At 44.4% G+C, this 24,884-nt stretch overlaps 1 protein-coding gene across 2 annotated transcripts in view; it reads right to left on the bottom strand.

Moving 5' to 3' along the window:
- sh2d5 (SH2 domain containing 5) overlaps window positions 1-23,967 on the bottom strand; it is a 74,334-nt gene extending 50,367 nt beyond the window's left edge. For both annotated transcript variants that reach the window (XM_070860142.1, XM_070860143.1), the window contains exons 1-4: window positions 23,701-23,967; window positions 21,038-21,118; window positions 16,783-16,857; window positions 6,725-6,871 (exon numbers count right to left, since the gene is read on the bottom strand). In XM_070860142.1, the coding sequence (XP_070716243.1) occupies window positions 6,725-6,871; window positions 16,783-16,857; window positions 21,038-21,118; window positions 23,701-23,757 (360 nt within the window). In that variant the 5' untranslated portion in view covers window positions 23,758-23,967. The remainder of the gene's footprint in view (window positions 1-6,724; window positions 6,872-16,782; window positions 16,858-21,037; window positions 21,119-23,700) is intronic.
- Window positions 23,968-24,884: the final 917 nt, after the last annotated feature.

Genomic DNA, 24,884 nt, shown 5'->3' with positions numbered 1-24,884 from the left:
CATCATTAAATCTTTCCTTTTCCCCCCAGTTTACACCACCCTGCTCCTGAAGGCACCGACTCATTCTAAAGAACAGTCTATGCGTACCAGTCGCCTTCAAGTGGGTAGGCTATTCAGCTGTGGGGGTAACAGATTTAACACTGATTATGTCTTTACCTAGTGCATTGGGCAGCAATCATGAATGGGAACCTTGCTGTATTTTCATCCCCTTACTGCCATCCAGGCTGAAATTAAATATTTCAGCACTGATCAAGAAATGAATCTGGCTCAGTATCACACTAAAAAGCACATTCACTTTCTAGCCATAGGGAGGAACTCTGGAAATCTGTTATTTATTAAAAGCTGCATGGTGCATTTACTGCCAAGAACTCCGACTGAGACTGCCAATTAATAATACCCTGAGCAATCATTTGGTTTAAAAAATCAACTTGAAATAAACATCAAAATAATGACAAATAAAAGGCACCACATTAACACAATAATTCCAAATATATTTTTGGTACATTATGTGACTGATGTGATGATAGGGACATAAATAATGGAACAACTTTCTAGTTTTGTATATAATGGTAACATCATACCAAGCAGGAACGGTTGAGTTTGGTACCCTATACAAATGGGGAGCTTGCTGGCAGTGAGGGAAGGAATGGAGGCTGGGGCTGGGAAGGACTCAAAGGTTATACTTTTTTAATGCATTCTGACTTCGACTGAAACTGGTGATAGGTTCTAAAAAATTAAGAAATTACTCTTTGACCTTATTAGGTTTGTTGTCTGTACCTTCACATTGTTCCTTTGGAGAATAGTGCAAAGTAGTAGAAGGATTCACAGGCTGATTAACAGTCTGATGTGAACACTTCTTCCATGGCCGCAACCATCTTTATACCAGCTGGTTAGTCTTATACAGCAAGAGGGTTATATGGGCTCCCACAATCAATATGATGGTGGGGGGGAGGGGAGTGGGGCACTGGACATGAGTATCCCGCTGGATGTCAAACCAGAATTCAGAGCTCCAGTCTCCACTCACCGGAACTATCTAAACCCTGCACCCGAGGCGGAAATGCTACCCCTAAGCCAAAGGCACGCTCCTACTTTATTTGATAAATATGACCAAAGTTGTGGGGCGAGTGTTTTACAAATAGGCTGGGAGGAGGGTGCAGGCATAAGTACGCTTTCTTAGCATAATTCCACTTTAATTATTACTCATCGAAGTGGTCATTTCTTCATTCATGAACCTGGACAGTCAGTGTTATCAAACCCATTAAGCATAGGCTATCAGCCCAATCTTGTTACCAGACATCCCTACACATATAACTCCAGCACGAGTCACTGTACAGCGATCAGGCGTAGGAAATTAAAATCCATTACTGCCCCAGCTGTGGTTGGCTACCTGAGCACAGACCAGCGATAGAACCGGGGACCTCATGTATGCCTGGCTCAATATCACACCATACTGTGCTCAGCTATTGGGAGAGCTCAGCTAAACATATCTGAAAGTGTTCCTTTTTTAAAAAGCTAAGACCCTACTGAACATTAATCTGCTGAACATCAATCTACCTCTGTTCACCTAACATTAATTTTTAGTTATTTTCCATTAAAATAAAAAGTGGTCACTTGCAAGCTACTCGATCTGTTGTCAGTAATCTCAGTTTAATAATTCAGTGGTAGAACTTGGCAGGCTTCAAACTATCTGACAATATCAAGTTGTCACGTTCCTAGTTATGAATTATGTCGGTGAAGTACTCAATTATATAAAATATCTAATTAATGACTAAAGCGTAGTCACTGAGGGAGAATTGATATCTGCTCTATTAATATTCCCATTAATTTTTGTTCTATCATTAGCTGAAATCAGTCTTTTTATTATAGACAAGCTTTCAAATTGTAAATGTTATGTTTCCAGCTTCTTTTAAAAATGTAATAGTTGTAATTGTGAGCCTGGAGTTATGCACAGACATTATTCAGATCCTCACAATGTTAAACTCAAGATATAATGAACATAGGCTTGCACTACAGAGGAGAGATTACAACCACAATTCTCAGAAACCGATTGCCAAAATGTAAGCTCTACTGGTTATTGTAGCGCACTATTTAAATTCTGGGAGCTAACAGATCTCATTCAAACAGCATTTTATCATTAAAAGCCCTGAATATGCCGCATTCAGTAAATGTTATGACCAAATTATGTTGCATCCTTTTCACCTGCATTGTTCCACCGACTGCAGGTGCCATGAGATTCAGTTCACGACAGTCTGTTCTAAGCTCCTAGCACTTCAGAAAAACCCAAACCAAAGCCATCACATTTGGCCCCTGCCACTAACTAAAGTTCCCCTCAACCAGAGCATAAGAATTAGAGGCCCTTGTCACTGTCCTGGGACTGGGCTTCTAAGCCGAGTGTTTTCCTGAGGATCCAGTGAAGGCTTCCTACAGAGGCTGAACTCCAGGACATAGTCAACATATTTACCGAGGCGTATGAAAGCATGGGCTTTACGCTAAACATCAGTAAGACAAAGGTCCTCCACCAGCCTGTCCTCGCCACACAGCACTGTCCCCCAGACATCAAGATCCACGGCACGGCCCTGGACAATGTGGACCACTTCCCTTTTCTCAGGAGCCTCCTATCAACAAGAGTAGGCATTGACGACAAGATTCAACATCGCCTCCAGTGCGTCAGCGCAGCCTTCGGCCGCCTGAGGAAAAGAGTGTTTGAAGATCAGGCCCTCAAAACTGTCACCAAGCTCATGGTCTACAGGGCTGTAGTAATACCCGCCCTCCTGTATGGCTCAGAGACGTGGACCATGTACAGTAGACACCTCAAGTCGCTGGAGAAATACCACCAACGATGTCTCCACAAGATCCTACAAATCCCCTGGGAGGACAGACACACCAACGTTAGCATCTTCGTCCAGGCCAACATCCCCAACATTGAAGCACTGACTACACTTGATCTGCTGCGCTGGGCAGGCCACATTGTTCACATGCCAGACACGAGACTTCCAAAGCAAGCGCTCTACTCGGAACTCGTCCACCGCAAATGAGCCAAAGGTGGGCAGAGGAAATGTTACAAGGACACCCTCAAAGCCTCCCTGATAAAGTGCAACATCCCCACTGACACCTGGGAGTTCCTGGCCAAAGACCATCCTAAGTGGAGGAAGTGCATCCGGGAGGGCGCTGAGCTCCTTGAGAGCATGCAGAAATCAAGCGCAGGCAGCGGAAGGAGCGTGCGGCAAACCAGGCTCCCACCCACCCTTCCCCTCAACCACTGTCTGTCCCACCTGTGACAGAGACTGTGGTGCTCGTATTGGACTGTACAGCCACCTAAGAACTCATGCTAAGAGTGGAAGCAAGTCTTCCTCGATTCCGAGGGACTGCCTATGATGATGATCCTGCAACTATCCTTACACCTTTTCCAAGTTAAGTGGTCATTTGCTGCTGGTGTAATGGAGCTCACTGCTGCCCTCTATTGCCTGGCTTGTCTAATTGCACCTTCCTTGTCATGACATACTTTTCCTAATGTGAGATCAACAGTTGATAACTGATGGGAAATGGTGTGTAAAGGAATGGGGAATATCACACAATGCGAGATTATAAAGGAGTATTTACTCATTGATTTTGACCTTACTGAATAATAGGTCTATCAAGAAATTACATGAAATGAGAAATGTTACAAATCAATTACTTAACACCAGCAGCAAAAATAATAATTATGTTAATTCACAACTCTTGCAAACAATTTCTATTTAGTAAGAGTTTAGTGCTGTGAGTGTAATGCCACTATCCAGAAACCTTCGAAGTTGACCCAGTCCTTTCACAAATTAAATAGTGTAATTCCCTTCACTAGGTTACTATATTCGGATCAATTATAAGACATAAGTAAGCTCTGCCAATCATGGAAATAAAAATCACATTTGCAGCATTACTACATCAGTCAGGCTTACTGAGACACCTTGCTCCTGTACATTTCTCTCAGTGAGACTGTTCTAAGCATCGATTCACTTCAGTCAGTTAACAACTTTCATTCACATTAATCTTCCTACTGCCGCAACGCAACTGAGTCGCATACAATGAGAAATACCTGCCTTAAACCCCTCTCATAGAAACATAGAAAATAGGTGCAGGAGTAGGCCATTCGGCCCTTCTAGCCTGCACCGCCATTCAATGAGTTCATGGCTGATCATGCAACTTCAGTATCCCATTCCTGCTTTCTCGCCATACCCCTTGATCCACCGAGTAGTAAGGACTACATCTAACTCCTTTTTGAATATATTTAGTGAATTGGCCTCAACAACTTTCTGTGGTAGAGAATTCCACAGGTTCACCACTCTCTGGGTGAAGAAGTTTCTCCTCATCTCGGTCCTAAATGGCTTACCCCTTATCCTTAGACTGTGACCTCTGGTTCTGGACTTCCCCAACATTGGGAACATTCTTCCTGAATCTAACCTGTCTAAACCCGTCAGAATTTTAAACGTTTCGATGGGATCCCCTCTCATTCTTCTGAATTCCAGTGAATACAAGCCCAGTTGATCCAGTCTTTCTTGATATGTCAGTCCCGCCATCCCGGGAATCAATCTGGTGAACCTTCGCTGCACTCCCTCAATAGCAAGAATGTCCTTCCTCAAGTTTGGAGACCAAAACCGTACACAATGCTCCAGGCCCTGTACAACTGTAGTAACACTTCCCTGCTCCTGTACTCAAATCCCCTCGTTATGAAGGCCAACATGCCATTTGCTTTCTTAACCGCCTGCTGTACCTGTATGCGAACCCAGGTCTCGTTTCACCTCCCCTTTTCCTAATCTGTCACCATTCAGATAATAGTCTGTCACTCTGTTTTTACCACCAAAGTGGATAACCTCACATTTATCCACATTATACTTCATCTGCCATGCATTTGCCCACTCTCCTAACCTATCCAAGTCACTCTGCAGCCTCATAGCATCCTCCTCGCAGCTCACACTGCCACACAACTTAGTGTCATCCGTAAATTTGGAGATACTACATTTAATCCCCTCGTCTAAATCATTAATGTACAATGTAAACAGCTGGGGCCCCAGCACAGAACCTTGTGGTACCCCACTAGTCACTGCCTGCCATTCTGAAAAGTACCCATTTACTCCTACTCTTTGCTTCCTGTCTGCCAACCAGTTCTCAATCCACGTCAGCGCACTACCCCCAATCCCATGTACTTTAACTTTGCACATTAATCTCTTGTGTGGGACCTTGTCGAAAGCCTTCTGAAAGTACAAATACACCACATCAACTGGTTCTCCCTTGTCCACTCTATTGGAAACATCCTCAAAAAATTCCAGAAGATTTGTCAAGCATGATTTCCCTTTCACAATTCCATGCTGACTTGGACCTATCATGTCACCTCTTTCCAAATGCGCTGCTCTGACATCCTTAATAATTGATTCCATCATTTTACCCACTACCGATGTCAGGCTGACCGGTCTATAATTCCCTGTTTTCTCTCTCCCTCCTTTTTTAAAAAGTGGGGTTACATTGGCTACCCTCCACTCCATAGGAACTGATACAGAGTCTGTGGAATGTTGGAAAATGACTGTCAATGCATCCGCTATTTCCAAGGCCACCTCCCTAAGTACTCTGGGATGCAGACCATCAGGCCCTGGGGATGTATCGGCCTTCAGTCCCATCAATTTCCCCAACACAATTTACCGACTAATAAGGATTTCCCTCAGTTCCTTCTTCTTACTAGACCCTCTGACCCCTTTTATATCCGGAAGGTTGTTTGTGTCCTCCTTAGTGAATACCGAACCAAAGTACTTGTTCAATTGGTCTGCCATTTCTTTGTTCCCAGTTATGACTTCCCCTGATTCTGACTGCAGGGGACCTACGTTTGTCTTTACTAACCTATTTCTCTTTACATACCGATAGAAGCTTTTGCAGTCCATTTTAATGTTCCCTGCAAGCTTCCTCTCATACTTTATTTTCCCTGCCCTAATCAAACCCTTTTTCCTCCTCTGCTGAGTTCTAAATTTCTCCCAGTCCCTGGGTTCACTGCTATTTCTGGCCAATTTGTATGCCACTTCCTTGGCTTTAATACTATCCCTGATTTCCCTTGATAGCCACGGTTGAGCCACCTTCCCTTTTTTATATTTACGCCTGCCTTAAACCCTGCTCCAGGACACCAGACCATACATTGATACACTGTATGATCATGGAAGAGAAAGTGCTTCTGTCATTCTCTGACTCTTTCCCCAAGCACAACTCAAGCACCCCTACAACCACCATCTGCCCCACTTGTGACAAAGACTGTCGACCCTGCATTGGGCTCATAGTCACCTTAGAACCCATTTTAGTGTGGGAAGCAAGTCATCCTCGACTCTGGGGGACTGCCTAAGAAGCAGAAGGTTAAGACAATGAGAACTATTCACAGCAAGAAGGTCCCAAGTTCAATTGTGCACTGTGCGGAGTTACCTCATCTCAGCCACAGTAGTGGTATGAATGGGGGTGGGATAAATTGTTCTCAACCTTTGGATTCGGAAGGTGAAAACTCAGTCCAGGATTGAGCCCAATACTCTCTCACCAGAAGGCTTTTAGTACTGGGCTATTGGGGAGCCATATTTCTTAAGTTAAAATTATAATTTGAGGATTTTTAGTACAGAAATCAAAGCATGATTTTTTTTAAAGCCAACAGTCTTATCTAATTGGACAAATGGATGATTTTTATCATCTGATTCGCAATGACTTTTTAATATTACCCACCCACCTCATTTGGCTGCATGGTGACAAACAGATGGCAGAAGAGCTCGCTTGGCGGTCTGTAGGGGTTACGTGTGACAAATGCAAACTGACAGTTCGATGGTTGACACGTTGTGTACAAGATTCTTCTCAGGGCATGAGCCATCAACAGCATCTAGTCAAAACACAGCACAGGTATTATTTACAACTGCGCAACCAAGTTGTACAGTATTTCATGTAATAGTTTTAAAAGTCAGCATTAAAAACTTCAGTTAAAAAAAATTGACACCAAATATTTCAATTTTTCAACCTTGATACCAAATTTCTTCTTTAAGCCAGGAGATTGAAGCGATTTGTGCTACGATCAAGGTGACCAACATTCTGCAGGGTAGCACCAGTCCAACCACTTTCTTATTGCAAGTACTCACCAAACTGGGTGATGGTGATGCTGGGCAGGAGAAACCACAGAACAGTCAGTTAGGTAGTAGTCTTCCCTAACTTTTTCCCAACTGTAGAACCCTCAGTTTCTCTTCCTCCTCCAGCGTGCAGGCTTTTAAAACCCCGAGCTTGTCGCACCCCTCACCCCTATCCGAGCCCCTAACCAGTAATTCTTAATTTGACTCATCTTTGTTGCTACTCATTTCAACCTTGATGGTGACCTGTGCTTTAGACCCTGATCCTCCACCTAGTCATCTCAATTTTGAAGTATGCTATGGTCAAGCATTAGATGTAGTGCTTTCCTGCGACACACATGTACATTGCCCACGCAGTATGATTTGGAAGAGTACTCCTAATGGATTTGTGTGGCACCCTGTAATAAGCAATGTCACCTTAAGTAAGATGAAATGTCTAATTACTGCAAGTTGATTAAAATCATAACTTGAGCAGTAAACTTCTGTCATACTTTGAGCAACAAGGGAGTGAAGGGTTGTGGGGAGCAAGCAGGGAAGTGGAGCTGAGTCCATGATCAGATCAGCCATGATCTTATTGAATGACAAGCAGGCTCGAGGGGCCGTATGGCCTACTCCTGCTCCTATTTCTTATGTTCTTATATTGAACTTGCACTGAAAACCCATTTTACTTACAAAGCCCCATCCCCAAGAGAACCTGAGATGTTGCCTTTACAGTAGAATCTTAGAACCCATCACTTTAAATAATTCTTCCACTTGGATTCTTTTTCTCTCTCACCAATTGTTTGGCCGGTGGGCAGGAGAAAAAAGGAAGACTTGCATTTATATAGCACCTTTCACAACAACCGGACATCACATAGCGCTTTTCAGCCAATTAAGTATATTTTTGAAGTAAAGTCACTTAAGCAAGAGTGAGACTTTAGGCAGTCGTTGGGAACCTGAGGTAACGGTCCCTGGCAAAAGATAATTGAGATGGGATTTGCGGGGGGGGGGGGGTGGGGGGGGGGGGAATGGGGACAGAAAGAGCATTGAAGGCCAGGGCTGGGGAGGCCCAAAATTTCATAGTAGGGCCCAGAAGAGCACTCCTGTTTCTCCTAGCTCTCAAGGAATCCTTTAAATAATTCAAAATTCAAACTCACCTGGACCACTTCTGGCCCCGACCCTGCCTGCATCAGGTTTCACTGGCACTGTGTGAGACTTGTGCAATCCCGAGCACAAATCACGTTGGGGTTCAAGTGATGCCATTAGACTCTGACTATTGCATATTCATGGGGGCTATGCCTGCCTGAGGCTACTGCCTCCGACAACTCAGGAGTCAAATGGTGGTGGGCGTGGTGCGAAAACAGAGGTAAGGAAACTGCCCCAAACTTATCCCCTCATCCACTCCATTCTTGTCAGATGTGGAGGGCGGGGGGTTAAATCGGGGCAAAATGTCTCAAAAGTGCAAAGAACAAAGTTCAAACAAATCACGGTTAAAATCCAAGGAAAACTACCTCATTGACAATATTAAATCCTAACCATACCCCAGGCTTCTCAGACACCAACAGACTCTAACTGAAGAGATCAATAAAGACATAAAGTCAATTCTTTAGGTAAGTTTGGTAATGTATTTTTGAAATATGTAATTTAAGTGCTTTTTAAATTGTAAGCATTATTTTCAGCACAATATACTTACCGAGAAACAAAAAAGGTTTTTCAAAAAAGTATTTGGAGCAATTTTTTTTAGTTCATCTTCTCCTTTCTTTTTCTTGGAAGTATTTGCTGACTAGTCAAGTTGGAGTTCTATTTTATTTTTTATTTTGAGCCCTGGATGTTTGAGATTGAGAGAAAGGAAAATGGTAGTCAAATGGTTTTTGAAAAACACAGCAATTTGATTGGTTCACTTTCTGCTTTTTTTATTGGTGGATTTTCATCACAGTTGATATTCGGATCTGTTATTTCAGTGCATCATAGGCAGTCCCTCGTATCGAGGCTGAAAGTTATTTCAGCTACCAGTAAGTGGAATGGCAAAATGTTTTGTTTCAGACCCAATACCCTTAGTGTCATAACCATTTTTAAGAAATAGATTTTAAAAACCAGGACTGCAATATTATGATGCCCATAAGCCTATACAACTTCACTCCTGTTTTGTGATATTATCTAAACTCCTTAATTAAATCACAGCTGTATTACACACTCTCAAACATCTATAGTTTGTGGGTGACAAAATGATTTTCTCCAGAGCAAAGTTGAATCTGGTGAGAGCTGCATTTGTGAGTAAAACACTTCATATTTTACTTTCTATACATGTGATTATATTTCCGTAACATGAGATTTTTGACACTTGGAATCAAGCCGATGTCTGTTTTTTTGGTTCCCAGTTCCCTTTTGAAAAGAGTCTTCCCCTTCATTCAGCAATCCAATCCTAGCTGGTAACACAGGTATGGAAGCAATGCTCCAAGGCACTCTTGCATAGTGGCTTGGCATCGTCTGGACGCCTGGGAGAGCCACCCCAAGAGAAGCTCCCCGCAATGCTCTCCCATTTTTACATTAGAAGTCTGACACCAGTCTCCTGCAGGCTGACTGAATCCACAAGGAGATTATTCCAAATGTGTTTTCTCATAAAAAGGGACTAGGCAGGTCAGATGGTTTACACTGGGGTGTGCTTTTGACTGCGCGACACCACAGTATTATAAAGACTATTTTGAGAACTTGTGACAGTTCTTGAATTAAAGCAGTTGAAAGTCTACTGTGGAACTGTAACATGCCAAGTACTCATTTTTTTTCCTTTTACTCAATCCATAACTTAGAATTGAAAATGTCAGACGTGAACTTGGCCAATGCATGTGACTGACAGCCACAGAGAGATAAAGATGCATCCTTACTGTAGCAAATTAATCTGATACTAGAACCAAATTAATGGCAGATGTCTGCAACAGTACTGGGGAGTTTCCCCGGCCAGATGTACACCAAGAATGAGCACAAATTCGGCACTTGAACAGTTCAGCAGAACTGAGCTGTGCTGGGCTGAGATTCAGACTCTCTTCCAGCCAGAACATGGAAAATTGCCAATGAGCTCCAGGAAGGGAAGGCACTTCTGGAAGCATAAATTTGATGGGTGGACAGAAAAATTTCCCCATATCCTGTGGAGCATTTAAACGGTGGTTGTTATGGTATTGTAATTTACACAAAGACTTGGTTTGTCTCTAGTTCCATTTCCATGACAAGCTATTTTCCACATTCACTTTGCTTACTGTGAGCCCTCTTTACGTGGAGGAAGTGCTTAATTAATATCGTTTGAATGCACACTACAAACAAACTTTATTCATAACAGCCATCATGCTGGGAGGACAACTGTGCCCATGATAGCAGAAATGCTGCTTACGTTCTACGTGTCCACCACTCAAATACAGAGCACTGAAGCAGCTGCTATCTGAATGCACCACCCTACAACTCTATCAACAAGAATTAATGTACAACCCAGACTTCTGTACAGTAATGAAATACAAAAAGGAGAAAGAATAGAGGGTTAAAAAGTTCAACTTTTGTCCTTGCTGCTCAGATCATTGCATGCCAGGAGCACATGTCGGAATATTGGGCCCAGAGAATACCATCAAATGGTATAAATGCAGTGTACACTGCAGTTGTGGGTTCAAGTTCCCCTCCAAGGACTTGAGTACAAAATCTCGGCTGACACTCCAGTGCAGTACTCGACCATTCCGCTCACAACATATTGATCCATTGATGCATTACTTGGTTGTCTAGACTTCATATTTAGTGTATTTCATTAAGTGAATGATATCCTATTCATTTATGACAGCAACTGGAGAGAAGAATTTCACTGCTGGATAAAACTGACCATTTCTCCACTTTCGGCACTGTGCCAGTGTTAAGCACCACCAGTCCAAGTAATAGAGTCCAGGTAATAAAGCATCCTCTATGCTGCCACAATAAGGTTTCTGAAGCACAGAAAAGCATTGCTAATTGCAGCAGTGTGAATTTTCCATTTCACAAACCAGTCATTCTTGTGACCACTGAGTGAGGCACTGCTAATTAATGTTGAAGTGGAGTCATTTATGCTGCAAACACACTCTCACTAGTAGATGGGATAAGATTACCAAACTGATTCAATTTACCCTAACATTCTGCACAGAAGACATTTATTCCATTGGGCTGCTCAGATTCAAACGCAGATCTCTAAAACAAAATCGCCTCTATCAATCATTCCCCCCCCCTTGACCCCCTCCCCTGCTCCGTTTACACATCATCCTAACTTTACAGATACATGGAGGGCAAGATTCTCCTCAAAGATGCTTAAGTGCGGAGGGACAGAACTTCCCTTTGCCTAAAGAATGCCCCGCTGACTGCAAATTGTACGTGGTCAACCTCAGTGCTACGTTTTAGGCATCTCCTGGTGGGATTCCCATCAGCTTGCCTGGGGAATGGGTGTGAAATTTTTGCAGCAGGAAATATGGCCAGCTGTTTCTGAGGCAGACGGCTTTTTGAGTGAAATCAATCACTCTACAATCAATTACACCCCATTTGGTGGGAAGATTTAAATTTTAAATCTCTCTACCTGCCACAGCAGCGCAGTGTGCCAGGAACATACAATGTTCCTAACAACCAATGATGCTATGGTAATAATGATGGAAAACACATCATAAATTGAATGCATCGCCTATCTTTGGGTGGATGATTATGAATTCGGGTCTTCTCTTACATATTTTGTCGGGTATAGCAGCGTTATTCACTCCTGTAAACCGTCTGAGCATCTTGCACTTAGGGGTGTACCCAGTAGTGCTCAACATCTAACGATACAATAATGTGGCCCAGAAGTGTGACAAGAGTACTCCCTGGATATTCGTATCTTTCGATATGCTTCTCCAATCTTTATATATGCAGACCGAGAAAGGACTTGGCAAGATGAGGCCATCTACGAATTGTTAGTATAATGTGGATAAATGTGAGGTTATCCATTTTGGGGGCAAAAACGCGAAGGCAGAATATTATCTGGATGGCGGCAGATTAGGAAAAGGAGGTGCAACGAGGCCTGGGTGTCATGGTTCATCAATCACTGAAAGTGGGCATGCAGGTACAGCAGGCGGTGAAGAAGGCAAATGGTATGTTGGCCTTCATAGCTAGGGGATTTGAGTATAGGAGCAGGGAGGTCTTACTGCAGTTGTACAGGGCCTTAGTGAGGCCTCATCTGGAATATGGTGTTCAGTTTTGGTCTCCTAATCTGAGGAAGGACGTTCTTGCTATTGAGGGAGTGCACTGAAGGTTCACCAGCCTGATTCCAGGGATGGCTGGGCTGTCATATGAGGAGAGACTGGATCAACTGGGCCTTTATTCACTGGAGTTTAGAAGGATAGAAACATTGAAACATAGAAAATAGATGCAGGAGTAGGCCCTTCGGCCCTTCGAGCCTGCACCACCATTCAATAAGATCATGGCTGATCATTCCTTCAGTACCCCTTTCCTGCTTTCTCTCCATATCCCTTGATCCCCTTAACCGTAAGGGCCATATCTAACTCCCTCTTGAATATATCCAAGGATGAGAGGGGATCTCATAGAAACGTATAAGATTCTGACAGGACTGGACAGGTTAGATGCGGGAAGACTGTTCCCGATGTTGGGGAAGTCCAGAACCAGGGGATATAGTCTTAGGATAAAGGGTAGGCCATTTAGGACTGAGATGAGGAGAAACTTCTTCACTCAGAGAGTTGTTAACCTATGGAATTCCCTGCCGCAGAGAGTTGTTGATGCCAATTCATTGGATAGATTCAAGAGGGAGTTAGATATGGCCCTTACGGCTAAGCGGATCAAGAGGTATGGAGAGAAAGCAGGAAAGGGGTACTGAGGGAATGATCAGCCATGATCTTATTGAATGGCGGTGCAGGCTCAAAGGGCCGAATGGCCATTCCTCCACCTATTTTCGATGTTTCTATGTTTCTACGTTAAGCCACTTTATTTCATGGGAAATGACCATAAAGAACAACAGTTATAATCACACTTGCTTAGTTCAATCATGACTAGAGTCATGTTATAATATAAAATAATGAAAATGCTACACTTCCCCACATCAGTGGGTCATCTTGTTTACTTTAATCAAAATAACTTCGAACTATCCCACTACATTCTAGATTTCTGAGTTTGGTGATTGCCTGCCCTCGTAGCTTTCTGTTTAAAAACGACTGTCCGAGACAGTTCCTGTCTGTGTCAGCTATGACTCAGTGGGTAGCACTCTTGCCTCTGAGTCAGAAGGCTGTGGGTTCAAGTCCCAATCCAGGGACTTGAGCACAAAAAAATCTAGGCTGACACTCCCAGTGCAGTGCTGAGGGAGCACTGTACTGTTGGAGGTGCCGTTTTTTGGATGAGACGTTAAATCAAAGCCCAGTCTGTTCTCTCAAGTGGACATAAGCACTATTTTGAAGAAGAGCAAGGGAGTTATCCCCGGTGTCCTGGCCAATATTTATCCCTCACTCAACATAACAAAACAAAACAAATTATCTGAGTCATTATCACGTTGCTGTTTATGGGAGCTTGCTGTGCGCAAATTGCCTGTTGTACTTCCAAATTACAACAGTCACTACACTCCAAAAATACCTCATTGGCTGTAAAGTGCTTTGAGACGTCCGTTGGTCATGAAAGGCGCTATATAAATCCAAGTCTTCCTTTTTCTTCTTTATCTCAGTTTTCACAACCTGAGTGGCCGGTGTCAAACAATGAGCACCTTGGACCAGGAACCTTCCCACGCAATGGATGTGAGGTGTTTAGCGTTTACCGAGACAGGCTAACAATTTGCTTATGATTTACAGTCTTCAGAAAAATAACTGCACAGCCTAATCCCCCTTTCATCGGCGACTTTTTAAACATTCTTGCATGAATACACTTTACTTTAAAACGCAACCCATGAATATAACTCTTTCAGTGGAGCAAATAAAAGTGACCAAAAATCCCAAACCTGACAATAAACGTATTCGCTGAACCAGAAAATAGCAGTGGGCTGCAGGGAACCCATTACATCCCAGCCATTGGCATCCCACCCAATTTTCTTCCCGCCCACCACAGTGACGCTCGGAAACCAGCGTAATTCAAGAAAATCTGCCACAGATATATAGTTAGACAACACAAAGAACAGCTACTTCCATAAAAGTGCATTTTGTAATGTATACATAATCACGTTCCTGTGGTTTAAGACTAGAAAAGTATCAACATATCATTACTTCAGTTGTTACAGTCAACGCAAGACATTAATTCAGGTTCAATACTTATCCAATTTGTATTAAAGCAATCCCACGTCTGAAATTAAGCCAGGTTTGCTAACCATGACTCTTTAATCAACAGATATTCAGTTAAATTTAGCCAAGACTGACTTGGTCCATTGAACTCAGAGCAATTTAATTTGATTATCAAAATCAATAGCATTGGCTTGGCTCCACAACCAAGGAAGAATTAAATTGGAAACTCTCAGGTTTGTTTTTAAATAAATTACCCAGATAGGTTAACAGTAACACTGTATGAGACTTCATATTATCATCTGTCTCTTATCAAGAAGCTCAGATACAAACACGTTATTAATTGGGGAAAGAAGTAAAATACTGTGGCTGCTGGAAAGGTGCCATTATTGACAAAATAAACATCCCAAGGTGATTCAAGGGGAAAACAGACATCGAGCAGTCATAGAAGAGTTAGTAGAGATGATTGAAAGCATGATTACAAAGGTAGGTTTTGAGGAGGTTTTTAAAGGCAGTGAGAGAAATAGAACAGCAGAGAGCTAGAGGGAAGAAACTGCAGAGAGTAGGGACAACCAGCCCAAAGACACGGCAACTGATGGTGGAAGGGTGGGATGCATGGGGGGCCAGAGCTGAAAGACCAAAGGGCGACAGTGAGATTTATAAATGAGAATATCTGAATTCACATAGGGAGTCAATCGAAGTTGGTGGGGGCAGGAGTGATTGGTAAGCGGGAGTTAGTGTGGGGCAGGTTAGGATAGTAGAGTTTCAAATGAGTTCCAGCTTATTTTTAGAGTGGAATTAAGGATGCTGGACATTGGAGAAGATAAGTCTAGATGCAACAGAGGTTTCAGGGGTGGAAGGAGGTGAGGGAAGGGTGAAGACAAACGATGTTGTGTAGGTGAAAGTTTTGATGATCAATCTGAAGCTCAACTCAGTCAAACAGGATACCAGGTTGCACACTGTATAGCTCAGTCTGAGCGAGGGGCCAGTGAGAGGGATGGGGCAAGCAACAGAGTCTTTGGCTGGAGCAGAATCATTCTGGTGTTCATTTGTTTAAAATTTGGATTCATTCACAATGCCAGAAAAACTATCTGACGACACAGAGTTGTCAGTGGAGTCGAGGGTGGTTGTGGAGAGATAGAGCTGAATGCTGGACATTGTCAACATATATTTGGAAACTGACCCATGCCTACAGATAATATTGTTGAGGGCAACACGTAAACAAGGAAAACCATAGGGCTAAAGACAGAACCTTGGGGTACTCTGGAAGCAACCAAGTGTCGCAGCAGAAAAACAAGAAGTCATTTCTGCAGCTGTGCTAGCTGCTTTTGGATAATTAGGAGTGGACTCAAGTAAGGGCAGATTCATTGGAAGTCAAACAGTGAAGGAGGATGGAATGGTTGATCTTGTCAAATATGAGATACAGAGGACACCAAGGGATAACGGTGAAATCACAGAGTGTTATTGTTGATTTCAACCAGAGTGAGCAGGGCAGAAACCAGACTAAAGGGAATTGTGGGAGAAGTGCGTACGGAGCTGGGTGGCAGCAATGAGTTCAAAGATTTGAGAGAATAAACGGAGGTTAGATATGCGCCAATAATTGGAGAATAGAATGATGATGGTGTTCTCTGGCAGAGAGGAATGATAGTGGCAGTTGTGAAGGGGAGAGAGGAATGGGACCCTGCAAAAGGTGCCATTAACAATATTGGCCAACATTTGGGCCAGGAAAGGTCGTTGAATGATCACGAGTTGAATGGGGAAGGGGTCAGGGGAGCGAGCCGGAAGTGGGCATCAGAGGAGATGAATTTTGTGAGGGCTGGAGAAGGAGGGACAAACTACAAAGTCATAATGGGTCAGAGCTGGAGTGGGGAAGATGTCAGGGAGGGGAGAGGAGGAGGTGGAGGCTTAGGTCTAATAGTTTCAACGTTTGAGAAGCTGCTTGTACTTGATCCAGGAGCTGAGGTTTACTCGGAGCAATAGACCAGGAAGTCATAAGTAATTCCTGGAGCCATTAGTATGCCGCTAACTTAGGCAGGCATAGCCAAAGAGGCACAGTCAAAGATTGGCAGTACGCGCTTGAATGTGCAGAAACTTTTAATACCAGTCTCTGAAACATGTCAACGTTCGTGACAGCAAGATTTCATTGTCTGCAGGTGACCATTTTGACCTTTCTACTTGAGAAACCTTTTTGTTTATAAGATGGTCACTTATGTAACCATACCCCAGCATGAGTTATTGCCCTAAGGAGAAAAGGCAAAGTAGGATGGGGAAATGGATTAAAGAAGAGGAAAGAAGATAGATGTTCAAAGTTATTAAGAATGTCATAAACAGAGAGAGATATCAAATACTATTCGTGGCATTTAGCATTCCATTGCCTTCGACTCCCAGTGACCATCTTTCAAGTCAAGCAAAGCGACTAGGCGGCATAGTCTGTTTATGAATGGTTCCATGCACTCTACCTCTTTATTTTCATTATACATCTTTATTCCTTGAGATGAGAATTTCAGAATTACTGCCATTTTTCGAGGAAAATTCTACAAGAAAATAAAATCACATGTCAGACGAGGTGATTCACAACACAAGTGCCTTTTAAAAACTGAAACGGGTTGAAATTCTATTGGAAATTAGACTCATTACTCTATTGAACACTGAAGGAGAATTCTAACAGCAAATATCTTGAGATGCATTATCCAGAGTATTAAGTCATAAGTATTAATCCTGTAAGATCATGGGGATACTATTTTGGAAATAATGTGTGCCACCTGGAATTATTTTACTGGGAAACTTGGCCACAATGAAATCAGCAGATATTTGAATAAAGAGGCAAAATGTGTGTATTTTTCTGCAGCATAACTGTGGCAATAATTAACCGCTACAATGATTAAACCCACAGGCCACAATTGAATAGAAAAATCCAGATCACTGGAAGTTATTACTATCATACTTTATTTTATTAAAAATGTATTAAGCTATTTTATAATATAATTATTAGGGAGCAATTGTTTAGCTTGTTTTTTTTTACCTTAAATAACATTAAAATTAGCTTTTCTGATTCAATTCTACTTTATGATAACACTAGAATCTGTGGATGGAGGATAGCTGTTTGACCCAAATTCATTCCATTTTGTAGATTAGAAGAAAAATGTCACAATTTAAACATGGGATGAGATTTACATGATGGTAACTCAAGATTTTGGCTTATTGGAGCTGATCCCCCAAGTATTCTTTAATTAAAAGTTACATTTAGTAATAGTAGATACCAAGTTCTGAGCAATGTCCATCATTGGGGTTTTTAAGCTAAAATATATTTGTGGTGTCATGATTAAATGAAGTAACTATTTTATTCCCCCCACGCCAAAGTTGAATTTTGAAGAACTATAGCTAACCAAATAGAAAAAAGAATTAAAACCGGGCCAGTTAGAAAACACAAATCTGTATTACTACTTTGAAGCTGCTAAGCTTAGCTTCAATTTTGTCTCCACTTTCCAAGGGCTCAATTTCCCCAGTGATTTGAGCCACTTTTTTGGAGCAGGCTGCTTTTTTTGGCCTAAGTTTAAAAAAAACAGTTTCCCCGATCAATTTGCACCGGTGTAACTCAGTTAGTTACCATTTTTTTAAGGTATTTTTTTCAGCCAAAGGGGCCGTAACCTGCCACCCACGCCAATTCTGGCCAGTTTGGCCAGCTGAGAGTTACTCCAGTTCTTCTTAGGCCAGCGTATGGAGAGTTAAAGAAAGCGGCGCAGGTAAGGAAATCGGCACAGGTAAGTGCAGCAGATGCTCGGACACAGCAGCAGGAGGGGTAAGAGAGAGGAGGAGAGAAGTGGAGGGAAACCTTTCGGTATAGTTAGGTGCGGGGACCGGGAGGGAGGAGGCCATTCGGCCTAGGATAGGGGCGGGGGAGCGAACCGAGAGGTCACCCGGGGCTAGGGTCAGGCGGGGGAATGGACCGGGAGGCCATTTGGCCTGGGCTAGGGGCGGGGGAGCGGACCGGGAGGCCATTTGGAGCCAGGGTGGGATGGGGGAGCGGACTGGGAGACCACTCGGGGCCAGGGTCGGGCGGGGGAGCGGACCGGGAGACCACTCGGTGCCAGGGTCAGGCAGGGGAACAGGACCAGGAGGCCATTCGGGGCCAGGGTCGGACGGGGGAACAGGACCGGGAGACCACTCGGGGCCAGGGTCGGGCGGGGGAACAGGACCGGGAGGCCATTCGGGGCCAGGGTCGGACGGGGGAACAGGACCGGGAGGCCATTCGGGGCCAGGGTCGGACGGGGGAACAGGACCGGGAGACCATTCGGGGCCAGGGTCGGGTGGGGGAGCGGACCGGGAGACCACTCGGGGCCAGGGTCGGGTGGGGGAGCGGACCGGGAGACCACTCGGGGCCAGGGTCAGGCAGGGGAACAGGACCGGGAGGCCATTCGGGGCCAGGATCGGGCGGGGGAGTGGGACCAGCAAGCCACTCGGGGCGGGCTAGGGAAGCAAACCGGCAAGCCCTGTGGCCTAGGATAGGGGCGGGAATCGACACCGGCATCGGGAGGAGTGGGGGCGGAGTGGGGGGGAGACTTTAATAATTGGAAGTAAGTTGCTGCAATATATTTTAATGTGCTTTTAAGTTGCTGCAATATATTTTAATGTGTTTTTAAGTTGCTGCAATGCATTTTAATGTGTTGGGAGCTGGCTGTATGTTTCACTTTGCAGCCTCCGCCCGCTTTGTGTCCCTGGTTACCGTGGCAACCCGATCTTTTTGGCGCAGATCAAGGCTCCATCCCCAAAACTAAAGGACAGGTTAGGCTGCACCAAAATGAAGAAATCCAACAGGGAAATTTAAAACTTTTTTTTTTTGGCGTCCTTGAGCCACAAAAAAACGGGTGTAACTCTTCAAGTGCGCCAAAAAAAAGCTTTGGGGAAAATTGAGCCCCAAGTCTTATCCTGCTTTGAAATTTTTGCTGTTTTGTGGTTCTTTTAGATCTTCAGTCAGCCACTTCTGCCAGCTCCAGATGTTGTCAAATTTGGATCTAAGCAGTGAGTTTCTCAATTGAATTTATTTTAATGCCAGTTATTATCTGCAGCTCTTTATTTTCCATTTTCATATTTCAGGTTTCCCAGTTCTCCCCTGGTATCAGTGGAATGAGTCCAGCTGCGTTATTCACTCTTAATCATTTTTCACAATTTAAGAATATTTAACCCATGCAAGCTCATCCATCTATAAAGAACCTACCAACCGTCTCTTTCCCCCTCCCCATCACAAGATCCAGCTGCTTACTAAATCTCGAGGTTTTTACCGCCAGCATTATAACCAAAAGTCTAAGTGTTGATCACTCTTTACGTGAAGAACTTCCTGCCATTGGTCTTAAATTTTTCCTCTCCTACTTTGAACCTTATCCTACTTTCATGGTTTAATTTATTAGGAATTGTCCACCTATTAATGGGTCAGTCAATGAGTAGTGCTACAATCCCACTTCCACATTGTGATGGAGCTTAGCTACAACATATAGGGCTCAAGTTTCGGCCTGAGTCGCTCCTATTTTTTTGGAGCAACTAGTTTAGAATGGAGCATCCTAGAAATTGCAATTCTCGGCATTTAGTTTGCTCCAGTTCCAGTGAGTAAGAATAGTTCCATTTTAGAACAGATTTTTTTTTCAAAAGGGGGCGTTACCAGCCACTTATGCCTGTTTTGCAAGTCTAGGCAGCGAAACCTTACTCCAAACTAACTTAGAATGGAGTAAGTGTAGATTTTTGTACGCTCAGAAAAACCTTGCCTACACTTAGAAATCAGGCGTAGGGATCGAGAGATGGGGGGTGGGGGGGAAGGGGGATTTACAAACATTAAACAATTCACTTTTACAAATAAAGAGCCATCAGCAATAATAAATGATAAATAAATCAATAAATCAACCAATAAATCAATCAAAAAAAAAATGTTTAGAAATAAAAAATAAAAAAAATAATAAAAAATCAATCAATAAATAAAAAATTAAGTTTCTATTCATCTACTGCAGCACCGGGAGCCCTCCAACAGTGCGCTGCGACGGGGCCCCCCCAGGAGATGCCGGTTAGGCGGGCCCCGCCACCGACGCCACTTCGGGTGGGGCCCACACCCAGCAGATGGCCGCCGCCGCTGAGGACGTCGGGCGGGGCCCGCCCCCAGCGAGATGCCGGGCGGGTGTGCCCCGCCGCCGCCGACAACGCCAATGCCCGCGCCGAGAAGCCGGGCTGCCGCCGAGGACTTCGGGCGGGGCCCGCCCCCAGCAAGATGCCGGACGGGTGGGCCCCGCTGCTGACGACGACGCCACTTCGGGCGGGGCCCACACCCAGGAGATGCCTGGCCGCCGCCGAAGACTTCAGGTGGCACCCGCCCCCAGCGAGATGCCGAGAAGGCCCCGCCGCCGACGAAGTAAGGGTAGTCAGGCCACTCGGCCCGGGATAGGGGCGACGTCCCTTTGGCCAGGGATAGGGTCGTCGCCCAGAGACAGGACGCACTGGGAGGGCCAGGAGCTACTGCGTACGCGCGTAGCTGCCGGCACTGTTTTTGGCGCAGGGCTGTAGCTCCGCCCCCAGCAGCTCCTACTGCAACGCGCCAAGCTGGAAACGAGCCTACAGATATCAGAGAATCGCAAGGTAAGTATTCGATGCAATTTCTGTTCTACAAATTAGGTGGGCCTCTCCGATGTGCGTCGTTCTAGCGGGGGGTCCGAAACTTGAGCCCATTATGTTTACCTTCAGAATATGAAGCTGTTGATGGATACGCCATGTCTTCTCATCGAGATCTTGATCCTCCACAGTAAAGGAACCTACATACTGCAGGAATAATTCCAAAGATAAACCACAGCTTTTGGAACATAGGCTTGAAATACCACTCAGCATTTGTTGCCAGCAAAGCACTAAGTGGATCCAGTGATTAGCAACCAATTTTTCGATTATGTGCCACATACTGTGAACAATTCTCCAGCTGAAAGCATAACACTCCCAGACCTCTGATAGTTGTGCTGCGTGACCAGTTGCTCAGTGAAGGTGTTGAGGAGTGACCTGGGGCACTCACCCTCCTATTGAGGGACTGTTCAACCTCCACTCTGACCTCGCCTCAGCAATCCAATTGAGATTAGCAGCTCACCACCTGGGAATAACAGATGCAACCCCATACCCTATCATCCCATCATTCCATGCATCAAACGCACTAGTGCTCCAAACTGCTTTCTCAATGTACTAATCTTTGGATAAGACACACGAATCCCCCAGTGGCCCTTCGTATGAGCAATACTAGAGTTGCAACATCTCAACCCACCTAAATGCACTTCAGCCAACCACAAAGGTTTTTTTGGTTTGGATAAAGTAGATTATGGATTATGTTCTTGAAATTCATTAAATAGAGGTTATTGAGTCATTATTCTTAATACTGAATTTTAAAATTCGGAAGTACTGTTGGCTGCCAAAATAAAATGTAAACTTTTTATCGTAGACATAAACTTTCTGGGATTTACAGGACTTCAACAGTAAAAAACCATCATTTAACATACCCCCCTTAGAATGTAGCCAAACTAACTCCCACCCCACCAACACCACCACCCACAAAAAGCCTGCATAATGTTTCCCATAAATACTGGAGAATTATTGCTCAGTTTCACTGGGCTAGATTTCATTCAGAGTGTACCGACAGCAAAAGCTGTCTGGGGCACCGATCGGCAGCGGGGCCCCTCCCTCAGGGCAATACCGGGAAAGGGGCAATTTCCAGAGGGGCAATTTCGCGAAGGGTCCCCGCCAGTTGGCAAGGGGTCAGCACCTGCACGCTGCGGCGAGAAAGCGGGCGGAGCGGTCATGGGCACCGCTCCAAAACTCACAAAGGGCAATTTCCACAATGGCGGCCCCTCCGCGGAGAGTCGGCGGCAATTCAACGCCACCCCGTGGCCGCCGCTTTAAGGCGGCCAGAGGCCTTATTGGATGGGACAATTTCGGCCCCTTCATGTTTTAGGGAAGATGGTAGGGGATAAGGGGAGGACGCTGGCAAGGAGGGCAGGGAAAGATGCATGAAAGTATTGGGTATCTCACTGTATTTATAGGGCTGTTTTTATTTGTGTGTAGGGTTTACTTTTGTGTGCAGCAGGAGCTGGAGAAAGTGAAGGAAGGTAACTGAAGATAATGGAGCTAGGTTTTGCAGAGGCATTTAAAGGTGGGGAGAGATGTAATAAGTTTTTGAGGTTGGGAAGAGAATTGAACATTTTAACATACACCTTAAATTTCCATCTATTTCTCTTAGACCAATACAGTCAAACTCAATTAGTTATGAGGACACACTCATTAAACTGAGGCTGCTTTCAGTAGAAGATGAACAGGAGATGTGATAAAGATGATGAGGGGTTTTGAAAAGGTAAATTGGGGAAACTATTTCCACTGGTGATGAATTGGTAACTGGAGGGCATACATTTAAGATCAACAATAGAATAGTGGGAGAGGTTTTGGACAACACAGAGCGTCCCATCAGAAATAGTGGTGGACGCAGACTCCATAACAGTTTTTAAAAAGGAAGTGGATAAATATTTAATCATTTAAGATTTAAAAGATTGTGGGGAAAGAGCAGGGGATACAGAGAGGCTCCGCGTAGAGCTCTTTCAGGAGAGCTGGCATTGATGTAATGGGCTGAATGGCCCCCTGTGCTGCTAGATATTATTTCTGACAGTCCAATTATCGCCAGTGTCGAATACTAACACATTTTGTCATAGGGGACAGAACTGTTGAAACTGAATAATTCCATCTTTCAATAAAGTGTCGGAAAGGCTCCCGGGTAAGTAGCATTGTAATCCCTCCCCATGGTATTGTATGCAAACTGGGCACTCAACTCTGGAAATGGAATCAGTTCTCCAGAGCCTTTGGAACATTTTCCAGTAGCAGATTCTTATTTTTCTTGGTAGCTTAGTCGTTTTCCATTACACACACGTCTTGGATGCACAGAGCTGGAAAACTGTTCATGCTTCTGCTGTTAGTCGCAGGATGTGAGTAACGTGCAGTGGGGCCGCGTATGTTGTAAGACAGGGAGGGTATCGCATGAAACATTCATGACATGTCGCGACTTAAAGGAGCAATCAGCAAAATACATAATGCGCCAGAAATAGCCGGGCACATCCATAAACCCCAAATCCAAAAGGCAATCTCACCTCCCTGCTTTACCTATTACCTAGATTGTTTTCCCGACAGTTGTTCAATAGGTCTAGTTATTTGAAAAAATACATTTGCAAAATTCGTAGCGAAAATAGCCCGTGTCTGCTAAAATGTTGCATATTACAGATTACAGATCTAGAAGAACTATGCCAATATTTCCCGATTGCATTCCGCGCTGGATAGCCCAATGTAACAGGCACAATGTGAGGCTAGGAATCTACGGCACCTACCTCGGCGAACTTGGTCCTGATTCGGGGTTTCTTGTCTGGAGAGCGGCTCTTGGCCATCGTGGCAGAGATTCCCCCAAAGGGACGGCGTGGGTGGGTGATGGTGCGGGGAAAGTCCGGGCGAAACTTGGGAGCAAGTTTGGGGGTGGCGGGGGAGCGGCGCCGGGTTCCCGGGGAGTTAGGATGGTGGAGCCACCGAGCCTGGACAGCCTGAGCCCAGCACTGGGTGTCGATCCCCGGGCAAAGCCTCACCTGGTCCCCTCATTGCTGTGTTGACAGCAGTGCTCACAGAGGCGTGCGTCCTGTGCCGGAAATGCTTCTCTTTTATGGCACTGTTATTTCCACAGCTCCCAATGTGCACAGCCAGTATTAGAGTCAGGGCAGGGGGGAGTGTGCAAGTGTTAAGGGGGTGTTACCCATCACCGCCACTCTATCCTCCCATTAAATCCTTACATTGGACATAAAGTTTCATTTTCTGTCCAGGGGATTTGCTCATTTCCTTGCCCGAGGATTGTTACTCCATACATTTAAAAATCAGAAGTATCAGTTCACACCCTGTCTGTCAGCAACAAGCTAACCTTACCAGGATTCCCTGAAAGAATTTGGCTCTGCCTAGCCAAGGCTTTTATAAACTAAAGGCAGGCTGGAGTACTCATTCTTCGCATGTCAGTTTTATGATTTTTTTTACTTTTTAAAATTACTACCTTCTAACAGCTCCTTCGCCTTCTGCAAGGACAATGTTCTGTGCTGCTCTCTCTATCTCGTCTTTGCAAATAATATTGTCTCTTTTTAAAATGATTACTGCTGCTCTGAATTGTCCTCTCTTGTGTCTCTGGAACTAGTATGCTTCCCACCCTCTCTTTCTCCATCCTGCATTCTTATCTTATACTTGTCATGTATTGATGCTTGGGGTCACTAGGCACCAGGGGGCGCTTCTGTCGGAGGTCATCGGTGTTGTACACGCGTGTGTGCGGGCCCCTGGTATATAAGTGCTGGTACCATGTTTTATAGTCACTTTGGGCGCGAACAAAGTGGACCAGGTTTACACCTGAGTGAGTTTACAGTAATAAGTCTTTTGAGTCATATACGTAACATTTGGCGACGAGGTAACTTAAGAACCTTCGCATGCACAATGGGCACTATTGGAATTCTGGAGAGATTCGTGGATGGCGAGGATTGGGCGGATT

This window comes from Pristiophorus japonicus, chromosome 18 (genome assembly GCF_044704955.1).
Source record: "Pristiophorus japonicus isolate sPriJap1 chromosome 18, sPriJap1.hap1, whole genome shotgun sequence".
Classification (NCBI taxonomy): Eukaryota; Metazoa; Chordata; class Chondrichthyes; family Pristiophoridae; genus Pristiophorus; species Pristiophorus japonicus.
The sequence above is the reverse complement of the archived record's forward strand: the minus strand, read 5'-3'. Positions and strand labels throughout refer to the sequence as shown.